Here is a 16,980-nt window from a genome sequence, read left to right as displayed (position 1 = left end):
CTGTAATGTCCCCCTTAAGTTGCAATCAGTTACATCGAAAGACACTTTTCAAGTGCCAAAGCCTTCGAAACGAATATGCTGACGCAGAGGATCCTGTACAAGGACTGAGTACCAAGGACCGAGGACCAAGGACCAAGAACCAAGACATCCTGGGCCAGCTGCTCCATGTCAGATAAGAGTGTGAGAGGCTCTGTGTTCGTGGGAAGTTTTTTTTACTGTTCTCGTTGTTTCAGCTCCTCCGGTTTGATGTACGTCATTTTAGTCCCCATCTCCTTTGGTTTTCATCTTTTTCCCAGTTACATAACATTCCTATATGCGTTCCGACCCTCAAAAGTATGCTATGAAAAGCGTTCTATTAGAAATGATGCAATTTCACTTCGAGATACATATCTTATTCGCACATACATGGCTCCTAGCTTTGACCCAAATTTCGTTTTGCTCTATATACTAGGTTCTATGTTTTGGGTTCTACATATGTAATGTATATATATAGGGAAAACTGGGGGAAATGGAAGCAATTATGTATTTCTTTTCGCTGTCATTCGACAGGAACTCTCATAAAAAGTTGTGGGTCATTGTAAATGTCAGTAACAGTGACAAAATTAGTTTGTTAATTAGCTTTTCATTTGGTCGCCCCTTCGCAATCTTTATTTCCTTTAGAGCCCATTTTATTTTTTTTTTGTAGTATTTTCCAGTCTTGCGCACATATTTTATGGCTGTGTGTGTATCTGTTGGATACTTTGGGGCGAAAGTGTAAGCCACGCCCACGCCATTTGGCTCAACAAAGATGGTTGCCGAAAAATCAATGACGTCACCCAGAGAATTTCCCGCATTTTCCTCTGTCCTCTGTCCTCTGCCGTGTTGTCCGTGTATTGTGTTGAAGGTTATGCAAGAGTTGGTGGCAGCAGCCATTTTGTGGGGCTGAAAAGCTTCGTAGGCAGCCCAGTCGGATGCTGCTGCTCATAGCTCCGCAGATCGTCAGCGAGTGTAGGCTGCTCAGTTCCCTAAGTTTTCCACTCAGTGAAAGTAACCAAATATATATATATATATATATTATATATAAAATATATATTTTAAATTCAGAAAATTAAAGTCCGTTTAATCAGTGAGTTACAGGCTCCGTCCCGCGAGTGTTTTCAGTGTTTTGTTGCTTGAAGGAACTCTGTAAGTTGTCGCTAATTTAGACCACAAACGTAGTATCGCAGCTCCATCTTAGAGATACATTTCGATACATTTCGTCCTCGTCCACATTCCTCTAGTTCTTTTTGTTCAAAAGGCAACGTCGGTGATTCGTCGCCCCCAGCACACAGTCAAAGTGAATTATCTAAAGCAGTATATCGACGATATCCGCAGGATTATCGGTAAGAGTCTCACAGATTATAGTCTGACTTTCGTTGCATAAGTTACGTACTGTCCAAGGTTTTCGCCATTAACAGCAGCTGTCGCGCTGTCTGTATCCCTATGTAAATTCCATATTAATATATATATATATATATATATATATATGTATACAGTCGCAGGAAATTGGCTTAACACTGCGCAATAGCAGATGGCGCCAAAAATGGGAAAGGAGGGTCCCTGAAATCAGTGTATATACACAGTATATAGAAGATATATACCTCCCACTTGGAATCTGCCCTTCAGTTGTCCTTGTACCCTGAAACCCCAACCAAACAAACCCCACAAACCCCAACTCCCCATTCCATTTTCCACTCTGTTTATTTGCACGCCCATTGCATTTTCACACCATTTGTTTGTTTGTCTTGGTTATGCAATTTGTGTGTGTGTGTGTGTGTGAGTGGGTGGGTGTAAATATGTGTGGTGGGGGGCTTTTCCTCGCAAAGGACTTATGTAACACCTGCTTTGGGGCCCTCAGGTTTCGGTCGATTGCATAACATTGACTCACTTCATTTGGCCGAGCTCCATTGTTTCTAACTAAGCTGAGTCTTAACTTTGGGATTATCCCTAGTAATTGATATACTATTCTTATTTTTTATTCCTTGCAGAGGAGAAAATGTCGCTCAATCCGAACGGGTATAAACTGTCCGAAAGGACGGGCAAGCTGACGGCGTATGGTAAGTACTTCATTTAATTTATTCAAACTATATAACTTTAAAAAATGGGAAACAGGAATGACGAAATTTATTTAAACAAGTTAGTTAGAAAAAAATCTTGTTAGGCAAGTAAATATTTTTATTTTCAATATATGAAAATTATAAAAAATCGAATGAATGAATGAACGAAATCGTGATTGTAATCAATAAAATGGCAAATTTTCTTTTATTTAAAAAAGTCATTATAAATATTCTTTTAGATAATAAAATTAATACACTTGACGCATTTAAATTATTAGTTTACTTCTACTTTTTTTCAAGAAAACATTTAGCGCTATTTCTTAATGAGCCATTATTTTAATATACTTGGCTTGTAAACTATGAATACGAAAATTATTTTGTTTTATTATACTGTGGTCAAAAAGATTTACTATTTTACTTTTAAACGAGCTCAGAACATAAAAATGCTTCAAGAAAATAGTAATATTTTGGGCTTTTATAATATGACTAAGGAAATATTTTATTTAAATTATTCTACTGATGCACATTGTAAATGAATAATAAACATCACCTGTGAAAATGTGCAATAATTTATCAATAGGTAATTAGCTTTCAAGGTTTTAGCCTTTTTGTCATAATCATAAATTGTACACGTACAAGCGATAAATTTTAGTTGATAACCAAGATTTATACTGCGAATGTCTTGCTCAAGCCTGTCACATTCCTGCACAAGAAACATATTTTGCGAACATGCTTCCGAAGGGGCATTACTTCGCTATGCCTAGGTACGTGTAATAATCCTGGCAAATATTGGTCCTTCGCATAGTTGCACTCGAATCGCTTTTGGCTGGGCAAATAATAAACGAGTGCTTAACTGACACGGCCAGGGACACGAACAGAAAGTGGGCAAACTGGAATCTGGAGTCTGCTGGCAAGGACATGGACAAGCAGTGGGCTGTCCAGGACACTCATGTCCTTGATAAATGGCCACTGCACTCCGAAGCTCCTTTGCACTCGATTCGTTGCTGTTTCGTGTGTGTTGCCGTTGAAGCGTGAAACTGGCGACTGTTGTCCTGTAACAGATTTTCATCGACAAACACGAAACAAACAGACAGAAAGTCAAACAAATCCACCACCAGAAAAGGTGGCAGGACTTTCCCCGAGGCGGCAGACGCGTGCCTCAAATTGAAAGGCCAACAAACATAAACCGTTTAGTCACAGGATATTGCTCACGCTCGATTCCAGGACTCGTGTGTGACGGCTGTTCCTAATGCTCCTTCGCAGCAGCACTCGCAGGACTCACATTTCGACTGCCTTTGACACTGAGCACCCACTGAAGCAGTCGGGCACATTAAAATTGTATTTAACTTCTTGGCCGTAAACTCGAGGAATTTTTGAGCTTGCTACAATTTATACTCCACCACCAAAAAAGTAACTCTCCTTCGCAAAATGGTAATCATGCGCAACGTTAAGTTTCCAATTGATTTCCAGCGGGTCTCGAATGGGGAGCTGCTCCCATTTGCTCGGTGGCTTAGTGGCCACTGCTGCTGATGCTTAAACAAAGCCCCAGTAATTAATTGCAGCCACCGCAGAAGTAAAATGCCAAGGACAGTAAAGGATGTTTATGTATAGTAAAACCCAATGGGGTGCACTTGGAAAATCTGGCTAGTTGGATAATAATCTTAGCTTGATATACAGCATTTTAATCCTAAGTTTTCTGGTTTAAAATTTAAATGGTGCGCAACAAAGAATGATTTTTTTTGTTTATACATAAACCATATGACGTTTATGAGTCTTCTTATTCTGAAAAATTCGTTTAATTGTATCTTATATAGTGTATAATATTACACCTTTCTTTGAAATAAAAAGGATTTTTATTATGCCAGTTTTTTGTAAGGTTTTTAAAAACAACACTTTGAAAAATCGTACGCAAATATTAATTTAAATATTTTAAATAAATACTGCTCATCTTTAAATAATTGAACGATAAAAAAAGTTTACTTGTAAACTAAAATAGATTTATAATCAGAAAGTCACCAAAAATGTCAACATAATTTTACTTTGGGTCATGATTTTTTTGATTGAGATTTATATATATAAAAATATTTCTTGCTGGTAAACTGTAGGTAATGGTTATATAAGAAACAAAAAATTATAATTTTATGAATACAGCTCACTAAAACCGTTACCATAAGTTCTTAATTAAAAAATAAAGAATTCTACTCGACTTTCTCAGTGAACGACTGTTAAGGTCCAAAATAATAATTGAATTCTCAGTTTGCCCATGAAAAATTTCGACTTACCTTGTCTCAAAGCCAGTCATCTCTTTTTTACGACACTGCCCCCCCACAAATCATGGCAATAATAATAGCCATATATCACGATAAGAGAGGAAAAACCATTTTTCCTGTCAGCAGCGGGGCACGCTTTTCATATTTACCGATAAGGTATTCTCATTTGGTTTTTTCCGCACCCTCTTTATTTTTTTTTTTTCCTATCCAGATCTCATGCCCACCACAGTGACCGCTGGACCGGAGACACGGGAGTTCCTGCTGAAGGTAATCGATGTGCTTCTGGACTTTGTGAAGGCCACCAACGACCGCAACGAGAAGGTCCTGGACTTCCACCATCCCGAGGACATGAAGCGACTCCTGGATCTGGATGTTCCTGATCGCGCCTTGCCACTGCAGCAGCTTATCGAGGATTGTGCCACCACGCTGAAGTATCAAGTCAAGACGGGTGAGTCAAGGTTTATTTATATCTTATATTCTATAAAATAATACAAAATTATTGAAGTGGATTTAATTTAAAAAAATTAACAGATTTCAAAAAATGGAAATAGACAATAAAATATTAAAAACAATTTTACTCTAAAATGATTTTTTTAGGCAATAATAATAGCAACTAAAACAATGCTTAAATGTAAAATAAATTATTATTGTAACCTAATTCCGGTTATAAATTTCAAAGGTGCTATAAATTCAATAACTTTAATCAAACTGCAATTATTATTATTTTGTTTATTTGTTTATTTTTTTTTTTTGTTTAAATTTAGTTTCTGCTGGTGATAAACAAATTTTAAAATAATTATGGCTTACAATAGTCCTGTCACAATAAGTAAAAACAAAATCTCAACTTTTAAAGCTGGTATGAATATTCAAAGGTGATCTAAGCTTTATAATTTCCAACCTTATCGTCACCCCGTAATGTTTGCTCAGTTGGGGATTAATCAAATTTGTCCCTGCTTAGCATATGCTTTTTGTCCGTGGCATATTTTTTTAAGGCAAAAGGGCAGGACGCGTGCCTCTGGACCTTGCGGTCGTATTAGAACACAAAGTGTGCAGCCTTCTAGATAAGCACATTAGCATATTGATGGCACTCGGGGAGATACACGGAGTACACAGCAACATCAACAGCAACAGCAGACATCAGACAACAGACAATGCCATTTTATGGCCCATTGAGCTGCGGCCCCGGCTTGTTTACACCTTTCAAAAACACTCGCCTCGGGGTCTGTAATCGCAATCCCCCTGCGATTCAGCCTGCCATCAATCATAAATCAGGCAAAGGGTTCTTTGTGTGCGCGGATTTAGCAGCCAAAAGTCATTCGCACGTTTCACTTTTAACTTTTTCATACCCACTACTTGATAATCAGAGGAGAATATTAGATGGTATAAAAATTGGTAACTCCAATTAAAGAAGATTTTATATGTTATATTTTTATTTCAAGTTCAAGTTTTTAAGATACTATATTTGGTATATAAATTTATATTATTAACAGTTTCTAGTTATACAAAAATAATTTAAAACAAAAAAATTTGATATAAATTATTTCAGATGATCAGAAATATATTAATTGCCAAAATAATATTTCTTGGCCAATACAAATAATCGAGTTATCTAAAAAATCATAGTTTGGAATATCTATGGTATCTCAAAGTCGAAAAGTTATATCATAGTTTTCTCCAGCTTGTTTTGAATGTCCTTACTGATTTGATTTCATTGAAAATTAATGCGAGAGGCAGTCTGTCCCCAGTCGTCCGTGGCTGTCTTTTGTCCTCCGATGTTTGTGCAGTCCACGCACGTGACCGCAATTGTGTTTGGAGTATCGATAATAAGCGTATTTACTAGAGCCACCCCACACCACCCACTCCACCGCAGAAACACCACCCACCCCCGGAAACTGCGGCCTTGTCTCGGAAGCAGGCGTTGCTTTCCTTGGCAGGAAATGAGGATGCTGCTGTTTATCCTTCTGCTCCCCATTTGGCTTGCCAAAAATTGAATTAAAACTCAACGCAATCAGAAGAGCCACTGAATAAGCTCAGATTGCATGGGAAACTTTTGGGAAAGAAGGAATAAAAATAACGTAATTAGGATGCGAGTCGCATGTTACATGATGGGAAGTTCAAGTTTTGGTTCAAGTTTCTGTTAGTTTTTCTATTGCAAGTTCAGTGCTAAAAGGAAACATAATTAAAATAAACTCACAAAATGGCTGCAAAGTTATAACGAAAATCTCATTAAAATGCCATTATATGGTAAACATTTGTGTTAGGAAAGTTTGGTTAATAAGTTTCTAATAAGGTGGAAGAAGATTTGGCAATTACAAATATTTATATTTTGTGTGTTTAAAAATTAAACAGAAGTATTAAATATTATTTAAAATATGATCACAAGCAAACCAATTTCCTCTCCAAAAGATAGTGCTGTCAAGCTGTTTTTCCGCACTTGCCTTCCCTGCAGACCCGATAAGAGTCCCATTTATGATCCGTAATCTCACATAATGCGCGCCCTGTCAGACTGGCAACCCGATACGACGGATACGACTTCCTTCTCCGAGGACTCCATAAAAACGAGGGGAGCTTTAATCAAAATCCGTTGTTATTTTCTGACTCGCTGCATTCCTGATCCTTTGATGCGAATGAATGGCTGCCGGGACGAGGGTGACTCCGCTCGAATCGAGTCCTTCCAACGAGCATATCCTGGCCACATGCGCAAATTGAAATGTTTGGATGCCGACGCTCTGTCAACTGGCATACAGAACAAAAAATGTTGGCAAAAACTGGTAGCTATTAACTGAATAAAAAAAGGTTTAGTAAACGATAAACATGTTTTTAAACATTTTATTTTAATAGGTTCTGAATATTGAGTTAAAATAATGCAAAACTGGTAAAGAAAAACCTTGTAAATCAAAATATTTTGTACTGAATTTCAACATTTATTAATTTTCATTCATTTTTTTAACAATTTCTTTCGACTATTTTTGGAACTGATCTTGATAACTGAAAATAATACAATTTTTAACTAAAATAAAATGCATTCAAGTCAATATTAACTCATGCAATTTGATATTCATTGTATTTAATATGTGATCAGTATCGTTTAATACACAAAGATTTCTCTCCGTGCATATGTATTTTATATCTGTGGGTGGATTTAGCCTTGTGGGCAATGGGATTTTAATCACACGACTTATGGCACTCAAGATGTGAACTGACAGACGCCGAAGGGTTCAAAGTGGAACAGGGAGGGGAAATGTACAAAATTCGAGGAGTTGGACAGCTTCCTGATGGTGACTGAAAGCATTTTGTGATTCTTCGTGGGAGTTTTGCCCCAGTCTCCACAGATAGCACCCCCAAAATCGAAGCTCGGCAAGTCGCAATTAGCTACAATAAATGAGCAATTTATAGAGATCAGCAGGAGCAGGGGCTCAAGGATTACAGGGCTAAACTTGTTGAGCAGGGGAAACGGATTTTCAGAGCAGACTATCCTCCATCGATTGGCCAACAGGACCTTGTACCGTCTGCCCTTGAACATATGCACTTCCGGCCGTCTTCCTTCGTCCTCCTTTTATTCCTATACATTTTTCCCTTCGAGGCCAGTCAGCCGTATTTCGGCTCGGCCTTTGTTTCAGTTGCCACTGCCCTCGAAAATATATTTTTAATAAAAACAAAAAACACTGACAGAAAGCTGCTGGATGGAGGGAGGTTGATGGGCGAAGGAAGCACAGCTGCCGCCAGACACATCTGCTGTCAGCTTAGAAAAACTCGGAAAAGCGAGAAAAGTCCCAGTGACTTGAAGAGACAGCCGTTGCTAAATGGAAAGCATTTTCAGCTACATTAGGCAAGCACATACAGAATGTCACAAGTATTGGTTCCGTCTAAAAGTGTTAATTAAAAAGAGGAGCTTAACTTTGAAAGAGGTCTTTGTAGAAGAAAATTAAAAAAATTATGCAGATAAACTTGAAGTTTTTTCAAGTTTTTTACAATATGAGAAAAGAAAAAGAAACAAACGTTTAAAAATTATATTTTTATAGAATTTAAATCAGAATTTCGTGTATGTATCTTCAATGACTTGGAAACATGTTATATTTAAAATTAAATTTTTAAGTGAGATGCAAACCACAACTTCGTAAAAAATAAGTTTAATGTGGCTTATGTTGGGGCTTACTTTCAGAATTTTAAATGTGTTTCGAAATTTTAAAAGCAAATAATATAAACATTAGTGATTTACCTAAAAGCCTCTAAAAATTAAGAAGTGGTTTTTGACTTACAAATTTATATTTTATATTTTCATTGTAATTTTCAGGACATCCCCACTTCTTCAACCAACTGTCCAATGGTCTGGACCTGATCTCGATGGCCGGCGAGTGGCTGACGGCCACGGCCAATACCAACATGTTTACCTACGAGATTGCGCCCGTTTTCATCCTGATGGAGAATGTGGTGCTGACCAAGATGCGCGAGATTATCGGCTGGTCAGGTGGCGACTCCATTCTGGCCCCCGGAGGTTCCATCTCCAACCTGTATGCCTTCTTGGCGGCGCGCCACAAGATGTTCCCCAACTACAAGGAGCACGGCTCGGTGGGATTGCCCGGCACTCTGGTGATGTTCACCTCGGATCAGTGCCATTACTCGATTAAATCCTGTGCTGCCGTCTGCGGACTGGGAACCGATCACTGCATTGTGGTGCCCTCGGACGAGCACGGCAAGATGATCACCTCGGAGCTGGAGCGTCTGATCCTGGAGCGTAAGGCCAAGGGTGACATCCCCTTCTTTGTCAACGCCACTGCCGGCACCACGGTCCTTGGAGCCTTCGATGATATCAATACGATTGCAGATATCTGCCAGAAATACAACTGCTGGATGCACGTTGATGTGAGTATCTTCGAAAAAATTGAAAAAGACTTAGAATTTTCAAGAAATTTAAAGTTTATTAAATTTTAAATTTATAATATTAATCTCAAGATATAATAATTTTATTCTTATTTTTTAAAGGCTGCTTGGGGCGGTGGTTTGTTGATGTCGCGCAAGCATCGTCATCCCAGATTCTCTGGTGTTGAGCGGTAAGTTACAGAGTATATTACATAATTACTTTTATATCTATGTAGATTTTAAGATATTTTTAAGAGAGTAAAAGACCTAATTCATATTTTTTTAGGAATTCTATTGACAAGTGTCCTATTTAAAATGTTCACGAAAATCCATACATCCCTTTCTAAAAACACTTTAAAATTTATTCATTTTAAATTTGGTAATATATAAATTAGTATAATTTTCTAATGTAAATTTAAGTCAAGATATGGCGAAGTTTTTTATAAAAATTGTTTAAACGTTTTTGGAAAGTATTTGAAATTAAGAAAAATATATATACATTTTATATTATATATTTTTTTGGTAGTTGAACTTTGTAAATAAATTTTTTTTTAATTTATTTTCTTAGTTTAAGTGTATTCTTAGCTTTCTTAGCCTTCATAAAAAGAGTGTATTCCCTTAAGCTAACAATTCTTCGCAGTTTCTTTGAGTACTTTTGAAGTGCCTTAAAAACCCCTTCGAAAACCTTATCTTTTGTCGCAAGCAATTGTTGCTCTCATTCATCATCGTTCTTGACATGAACTTTGTGCCTTGGGCGCCCTCATCTTCCGGCCAGTCAAAACAAAAATTGAAATCTCTAGTCGTGTTGGGTTGGGTAAATTTAAATCTAAATGCTCCCAAATGGCCCGCATTGCTCAGTCACCCTCCCTCTTGGAAAAGCGATTCGAGTTGAACATGTGGGAAAAATCTCAATTTGTCATTTAGTGCCTCCATCAGGTGTTCAGAGCTTACAGGGATTACAAGGCACAAGCCGAGTGCATTTTGGCCCGAACAAACAAATGAACAAAGTGGATTTCTACTGTGGCCCCTTCCAGAAGCAATCCATCTAGTCCAGAGGGGTGTTTTGGATGGGCATTACTTACACAACAATTACGCCAAACAATGAATGTGAGGGCAAGTCAGGAGTACGGATTCATCCCCGGTTGAGGAATTTTTAATTTTAAAGTCGCAACCTGAAATGCACTTTACTCCATCTCCGTCTCCATCTCCAGTCCATATCCACATCTTTAATTCCGCTCAGTCTTCAGGAAGCTTAGGCAAATGCGGCAAGTGCAGCTGTCGCTGTATCGACAGCTTGCGGTCAAGCAGCAGACTCCATAAACACTTTCAAATTGATTGCCCTCCATGGCTGGATATCCGGATATCCATCCATCACCCAGCCGTTCGCCTTCAATTAGTTTGAATGGATCCTAAGCCACGAATTGCTGTGGCATGCAAATCGAGGTCCTTAATTGAAAGGCTCTCAGCGCGAATTAATCATTAAAATGCCCATACAGCTGACATTTTGCGGCCTACGAAGGCTTACGCAACTCTGATTAATGGTACTTCGATGGAGGCTTCGCCAGAGGCTCTTAAATCCGCTGAGTTTCGTTTCCGGAAGCAAACTTAAAACAATCGAACCAAAATCTCATCTTAAAAGTTTAACTTCACATGCTGCTGCTCAATCAAATACGTATTGGATGAGAAAAAGGTGTAGACTATAAGATACCTTACTAAAACACGAATTAAAATCTGGTTAAGTTTAATTATAATAATTTTGTTTTCTTTTCAAAATGTTATTTTATTTATAAAAAATATTAATATATTAATTTTTTTATAAGATAAAAAAAAGTAATGATAAGATAAAAATACCTAAATAAATAAATAAACTTATTTAGTAAATGGACTCAAAACTTTTTCAAAATATTATTGTATAGGGGCTTTAATAATTGTCAATAATTTATATAGGTAAAATATTTATTAGATTTCTTTTGAAGAATTGAATTTCGAAATATGTAAGTTATTGTTGTATTTAGTTATTGTGTTTTGCAATAATTTATAAACAATACCCTATCAAAAGTGTGATTTCTATCCAATCAATATACCCCTTTTTTCAAAGCAAAAACGGTGTATAAAAAAGTGAAGCATACTTCCAGGCACTCCATAAGGATCATGTTTATAGACACCCACTCACGCACACTCTCAAGGACACTCTCACTCACACACACACACTGCGCCCACATAACTGTAAATAGCTCCCCCAGGGATGTTTAACTGTCAACCCTCCGAAGGCCCACGGGGGTTGTCCTCGCCGCTCTTTTGAATTCAATTAAAGTGCTGCGGCCTGAAATTGCCACAATTTATGGCACTTGCCAGGACCTTCCTTATATCCCTCCCCCTTTTTTCAGCTCTTGTCACACAGCGGGGGTTGGATTTAATGTTTTTAAGGGGATGGGGCTTGCACCGCACTGCGGCAGATTAGTGTTAATTGTTTGTAATTCGTAATTGAATGTCCATTTAACGCTATGATTTGACTCTTGCAGTGCCGATTCGGTCACCTGGAATCCCCACAAGCTCATGGGAGCCCTGCTTCAATGCTCCACGATCCATTTCAAGGAGGATGTAAGTATACTCATCTATAGATAGATCCTTAGCATAAAAAAAATATTATAAACAGTTTTCGTGTTCAAATCTGAATATGTTAGTAATAAGGATTATTTATTTAATATTTAATATTTAATTTGCATTTGAGAAAACAAGTATTTTAGATTAAGAGCTTGTTTATCATAGAGTATATATATTTTATTTGAATATTTAACATTCGACTTTAGGTTTTAAAGGTTTTTTGTTATTAACGTTATATAAATTGTATAAAGATTGAATGCCACTGAAATATTTCTGTTGTAAAATGTGTGGTTGGCAGACTCTACATTTTGTTTAATTTGTTGGCAGCTCACAATTGCTCAACTCAGTATTTGGCAAGTGGTAAACGAATATGGTTTCTGCAAGTTCAAAGTTAAAATAAAAGGCCAGCCTGTCATGGAAGTTAAAAGTTCATCGCTCCACCACTGCCATCCTGCAACCAAGTGAAACAAATTCGAGGCATACCTCTATCCCAACCCCATGGTTTAAATTCCTTTTCCACTGCCCCGTTTACCCCTGGGTTTGCCCAACATTCTTCTGGATGCACATCGAACAATGTTTGTGTAAAGAATTCCAATTGTACTCCGAACAATTCCTTGTTGTTCGTCCTGCCAAACAGGAGCAAAATGGCCAAGGGTAGTCGTAGCCCCGTCGTAGTCGCACACACAATGCGTAATGAAATCTTTGACGAGCACGGGCCGCATTTGGCTGAGTCACCCTGACTTTTTTACATCCCGTGCAATATGTTACCATCGGTCACAGTTGCGTCTTTTGGCAGGCGGAATTTTAATTAAAATTTCAACTTGACTTATGGACAGAGCTATACAGCTATCGAGCTAAAGAGAGAGAGAGTGAGATATTTCATCCCGAATCGATGTCCTTATTCCGCAGGGCCTCCTCATCAGCTGCAACCAGATGTCGGCGGAGTATCTGTTCATGACCGACAAGCAGTACGACATTAGCTACGACACCGGGGACAAGGTGATCCAGTGCGGCCGCCACAACGACATCTTCAAGCTGTGGCTCCAGTGGCGGGCCAAGGGCACCGAGGGCTTCGAGCAGCAGCAGGACCGCCTCATGGAGCTGGTCCAGTACCAGCTGAAGCGCATCCGGGAGCAGTCCGATCGCTTCCACCTCATCCTCGAGCCCGAGTGCGTCAATGTCTCCTTCTGGTATGTGCCCAAGCGGCTGAGAGGAGTACCACACGACGCCAAGAAGGAGGTGGAGCTTGGAAAGGTAAGACAAGTATTTCAAGAAACTTCTGAGAAAAAAATGATAAGTAAAATCAAAAAAATGTTATTTAAACGAATGATAGCATTTATTCCATTTCGTTTCAAATTTCATAAATCTAAAAAGTAATGTAATAAATTTTCTGTTTTTATTTTATTTACTCAATAAAAATTTATCTTACCATTGATCAATTAATTCTACTAAAAAATTGAGAATTTACCGTTCTGAGCAAAAACTACGTTCAATTAGATAGATCAATCAAATTTGTGCTTTTTTTAAAACCAATAATAGCATTTAAGAGTATAAATACATTACATTTTGTATAACATTAGTAATCTTATTCTTTAAAAATATAGTAATAAATTGACAATGTGATAATAAAGATATAAAGTTTTTATTCTAAACTTTCTCCTAATATTTCTATATTATCCTTGCAGATCTGCCCCATCATCAAGGGCCGCATGATGCAGAAGGGCACGCTGATGGTGGGCTATCAGCCCGACGATCGGCGACCCAACTTCTTCCGCTCGATCATCTCATCGGCGGCGGTCAACGAGGCGGATGTGGACTTTATGCTGGATGAGATCCATCGTCTGGGCGACGACTTGTAAGGGGTTTCAGTGCGGCTTGCATTGGATTGGTAATGAGACGTGGCACAACCAAGAAGTATCGTTAAGGTAAAAGCATATCAGGAGACCGCAATGAAAGACCCGGAAAGTTAAGAGACGGGGATCGATGAAATCCCGCTTATCATCAGAGTTCAATGTTGAATGTACATTTGTTTGTATCTATAACGTGTTGCTAGATGTTCCTTTACGATTTCTCATCCCGTTATCCGTTAACCGTTATTCGTTAACCGTCGTTATCCGTTCGTCCCGGAGTTGACAAAAAAAAATTTGAAAACTATGTATAACCGTGGCGTTTCATTTCCGTTCGTTGGCAACTATATCTAAATCGAAGGGCACAGAGAGGAGTCTATAAGTAATATTTGAATATCTATATGTATACCGCAAATAATGATAGAGAATTCAGAGCATAGAAGCCACCGCTCCACACACGCACCACCAAAAAACACGGAACAGTCCCAGCCCCAAACTCAATAAAACTACGAAATATATACGATATAGACACTGTTGGAACGCTATCTTAACATATCAGGAGAAGATGAAAGAGATTCGAGGACTTTAGTTCAATTCGTTGAGTTTTGCTTTGTTTGCAAATAGTGAAATAATAGTAAATGTTTTCATATATCTATGGCCATGCGTACCTTTATAAAAAACGAGATCGAAAGAGACCTGTGCTTGTTAATTGTATAGACAAAACCAAAGATATGGGGATCTAAGCTCCAGATCCCATTTAGTCCATGTATCGAACTGTGCTATATATAGAGACATGAATACGTATAATCGAATTAGTTGGAGTTTAGTTTCCAGCAAAGGGCTGACAAATATATATATGAATGTCCGGTGTCAATTAAAACTCAATTACGAATGTTGGAAGATTCTGTTTTCAGTTAAGATCGATTCGGTTATTGGCCCAGGTTGGAATGGAAAGATCCCCCCAATCAGAAGAACACAATCAGACATATTACATTCTACCTGTGCACAAAACACGTTTGTCAATTCAGCAAAACTAAAAGATTAATGGTATAAAAATAAATTAAACATATATTGTATTTTAAAGCGTGTTATCTAAGTTTATCCAGCATCACGCTCATTTTATGTATGTATAAATTAATGTATATGTATTTGCAGAGATCCAAATCAAAACCAGAACAAGAATTATTCCAACATCTATATAAAAGCAAATGAATATATTATATATATAAACATATGGGTAAATAAAAGTAACCAAAGCGCAATCTGTGTGTTTCTCTTTATAAGGTTTCAAATGCTCTTTTGCTTTGGGGGCTTGGTTTCGCTAAGAGAAGTGAGAGATCTTGGGGTCTGGAGAAGCTATATAAAGCGGATCGCGGTGTGCAAACCCCTCAGTTGTTATCTAGCTCACTCTGGCTCCGCGCACACTTTTTACGGTTCTCTGCGTTAGTTTATTGATCCGCACCCACCTACCCAAGTTGTTCACTTTGAGTGCTTTTAAAATGTCCCAGAGTTTTGTGCCAGTGCCGGCGGGAAGTGATTTTCCCCTGGAAAATCTGCCCTATGCTGTCTTCTCAACTGAAAACAATGTGAGTGAATATGATGTCAAATAAACTGTCAAGAGTGTTAAAAATGAGCTTATTGTTTTCAAACAAAACACAGTAATAAAAGAAACATTAGGCTTAAATTGTTAAAACAAAATTTAATAGACTCTAGGTTTTTCTTGACTTGTATTACATTCCATGTGACTTGGAAATCGTTCCACATGTTCTAGAAATCAACTCTAGATCAGAAACCGCTTTGAGGCATAGCATTTGCATACATCATCCAACACAAACTAGTTTGTTTACGAAAACAATATGCTAATCCAATCTTTAATAACCCAGCAACTAGCTCTGATAAGGCCCCCATATCATACCATATCGTATCTGTATATCGTAATTGCTGTTTTTCTTGCCACCACCCATAGAAAGTTCACCGTCTTTGTGTGGCCATTGGTGAGCATGTCCTGGACCTGAAAGCAGTCGCGCAGCTGTACCCTTTCCAAGTTCAGAAAAGTCTGCAGGCGGAAACTTTGAATGAGCTTATGGGATTGGACTTTGAAGCTTGGGATGTGGTGAGGACACAGACTCAGAAGCTTTTGGTCCAGGGTTCCGAATTGGATCAGAATGTGGACTTGAAGGCGGTGTGAGTATGGTTTGGTATGGGGCTATAAAATGTAATAGTATAATATATATTTCACCTGTCATTTTAGTGCCATTGTACCTCAGACGGAGATTAAACTGCATTTGCCTGCTCAGATTGGTGACTATACCGACTTTTACTCATCCATCCATCATGCCACCAATGTGGGCATCATGTTCCGAGGACCGGACAATGCCCTCATGCCCAACTGGCGTCATCTGCCGGTGGGTTATCATGGTCGTGCTAGCTCCGTGGTGGTCTCCGGAACTCCCATCCGTCGTCCACTGGGACAAACTCTGCCCGAGGGAGCGGAGAAGCCAGTCTTTGGAGCCTGCAGACTGCTGGACTTTGAGTTGGAGATGGCCTTCTTTATCGGAGGTAAAGGCAATCAGTTGGGAGAACCCATTCGCGTCGATGAGGCCTGGAAGAATGTTTTTGGATTTACATTGATGAACGATTGGAGTGCCAGGGACATCCAGAAGTGGGAGTATGTTCCGTTGGGTCCATTCACAGCCAAGAATCTGGGAACCACCATCTCTCCCTGGGTGGTGCCTACAGCTGCCCTGAAACCTTTCCTACTGGACAACTTCCCCCAGGATCCCGAGGTTCTGCCCTATCTGCGCCAGAGCATTCCATTCAACTTTGATATCAACCTGGAGGTTTCTTTGAAGCGTAAGTCGGAGAACGGTAATTGAACGGATTTATTCTAATATACATCCTATGCTTGAAGCTTCCGACCAGAACGAATCGCTCATCTCGAAGTCCAACTTCAAGCATCTTTACTGGACGCCACTGCAGCAAATCGCTCATCATACGGTCACCGGTTGCAATCTGCGTCCAGGTGATCTGATGGCATCGGGAACAATCTCCGGCGAGACTCCAGACTCTTATGGATCACTTCTAGAGCTCTGCTGGAAGGGCACCAAGACTGTGGAGCTTCCGGGTGGCAAGACGAGGAAGTTCCTCCAGGACTTCGACGAGGTCATCATCCGGGGTCATTGCGAGAAGAACGGACTGCGAATTGGATTTGGGGAGTGCGTTGGACAAGTGATACCCGCCCATCCTGTGCCGGAGTAGGTTTTTTGTATAATGAGTCTCCTTGAATAAAGAAATTTTAAAGCAGATTATAAAATTTCTTGGGCT

The 16,980-nt window shown here is 38.8% G+C and overlaps 2 protein-coding genes across 4 annotated transcripts; both read left to right on the top strand.

The window, feature by feature from the left end:
- Nucleotides 1–979: 979 nt before the first annotated feature.
- LOC108145954 (glutamate decarboxylase) lies at nt 980–14,918 on the top strand. Of its 3 annotated transcripts, XM_017271668.2 has the most exons (9): nt 980–1,164; nt 1,260–1,361; nt 2,007–2,075; nt 4,557–4,793; nt 8,640–9,208; nt 9,329–9,396; nt 11,728–11,806; nt 12,719–13,063; nt 13,495–14,918. In XM_017271668.2, the coding sequence occupies exons 3-9, from the start codon at nt 2,015–2,017 to the stop codon at nt 13,666–13,668; spliced, it is 1,533 nt and encodes a 510-aa protein (XP_017127157.1). In that variant the 5' UTR covers nt 980–1,164; nt 1,260–1,361; nt 2,007–2,014; the 3' UTR covers nt 13,669–14,918. The 3 variants fall into 3 exon arrangements, with proteins under 3 accessions (XP_017127157.1, XP_017127159.1, XP_017127158.1); XM_017271670.2 differs by lacking the exon at nt 1,260–1,361; XM_017271669.2 differs by lacking the exon at nt 980–1,164 and having other exon boundaries at nt 1,243–1,361.
- A 141-nt stretch (nt 14,919–15,059) lies between these two features.
- LOC108146130 (fumarylacetoacetase) lies at nt 15,060–16,959 on the top strand. Its single transcript, XM_017271978.2, has 4 exons — nt 15,060–15,242; nt 15,623–15,840; nt 15,908–16,509; nt 16,568–16,959. The coding sequence occupies exons 1-4, from the start codon at nt 15,156–15,158 to the stop codon at nt 16,912–16,914; spliced, it is 1,254 nt and encodes a 417-aa protein (XP_017127467.1). The 5' UTR covers nt 15,060–15,155; the 3' UTR covers nt 16,915–16,959.
- The last annotated feature ends 21 nt before the right edge of the window (nt 16,960–16,980 follow it).

This window comes from Drosophila elegans, unplaced genomic scaffold (genome assembly GCF_018152505.1).
Source record: "Drosophila elegans isolate 14027-0461.03 unplaced genomic scaffold, ASM1815250v1 contig_208, whole genome shotgun sequence".
Classification (NCBI taxonomy): domain Eukaryota; kingdom Metazoa; phylum Arthropoda; class Insecta; order Diptera; family Drosophilidae; genus Drosophila; species Drosophila elegans.
This window is presented reverse-complemented; position numbering and strand designations above follow the sequence as displayed.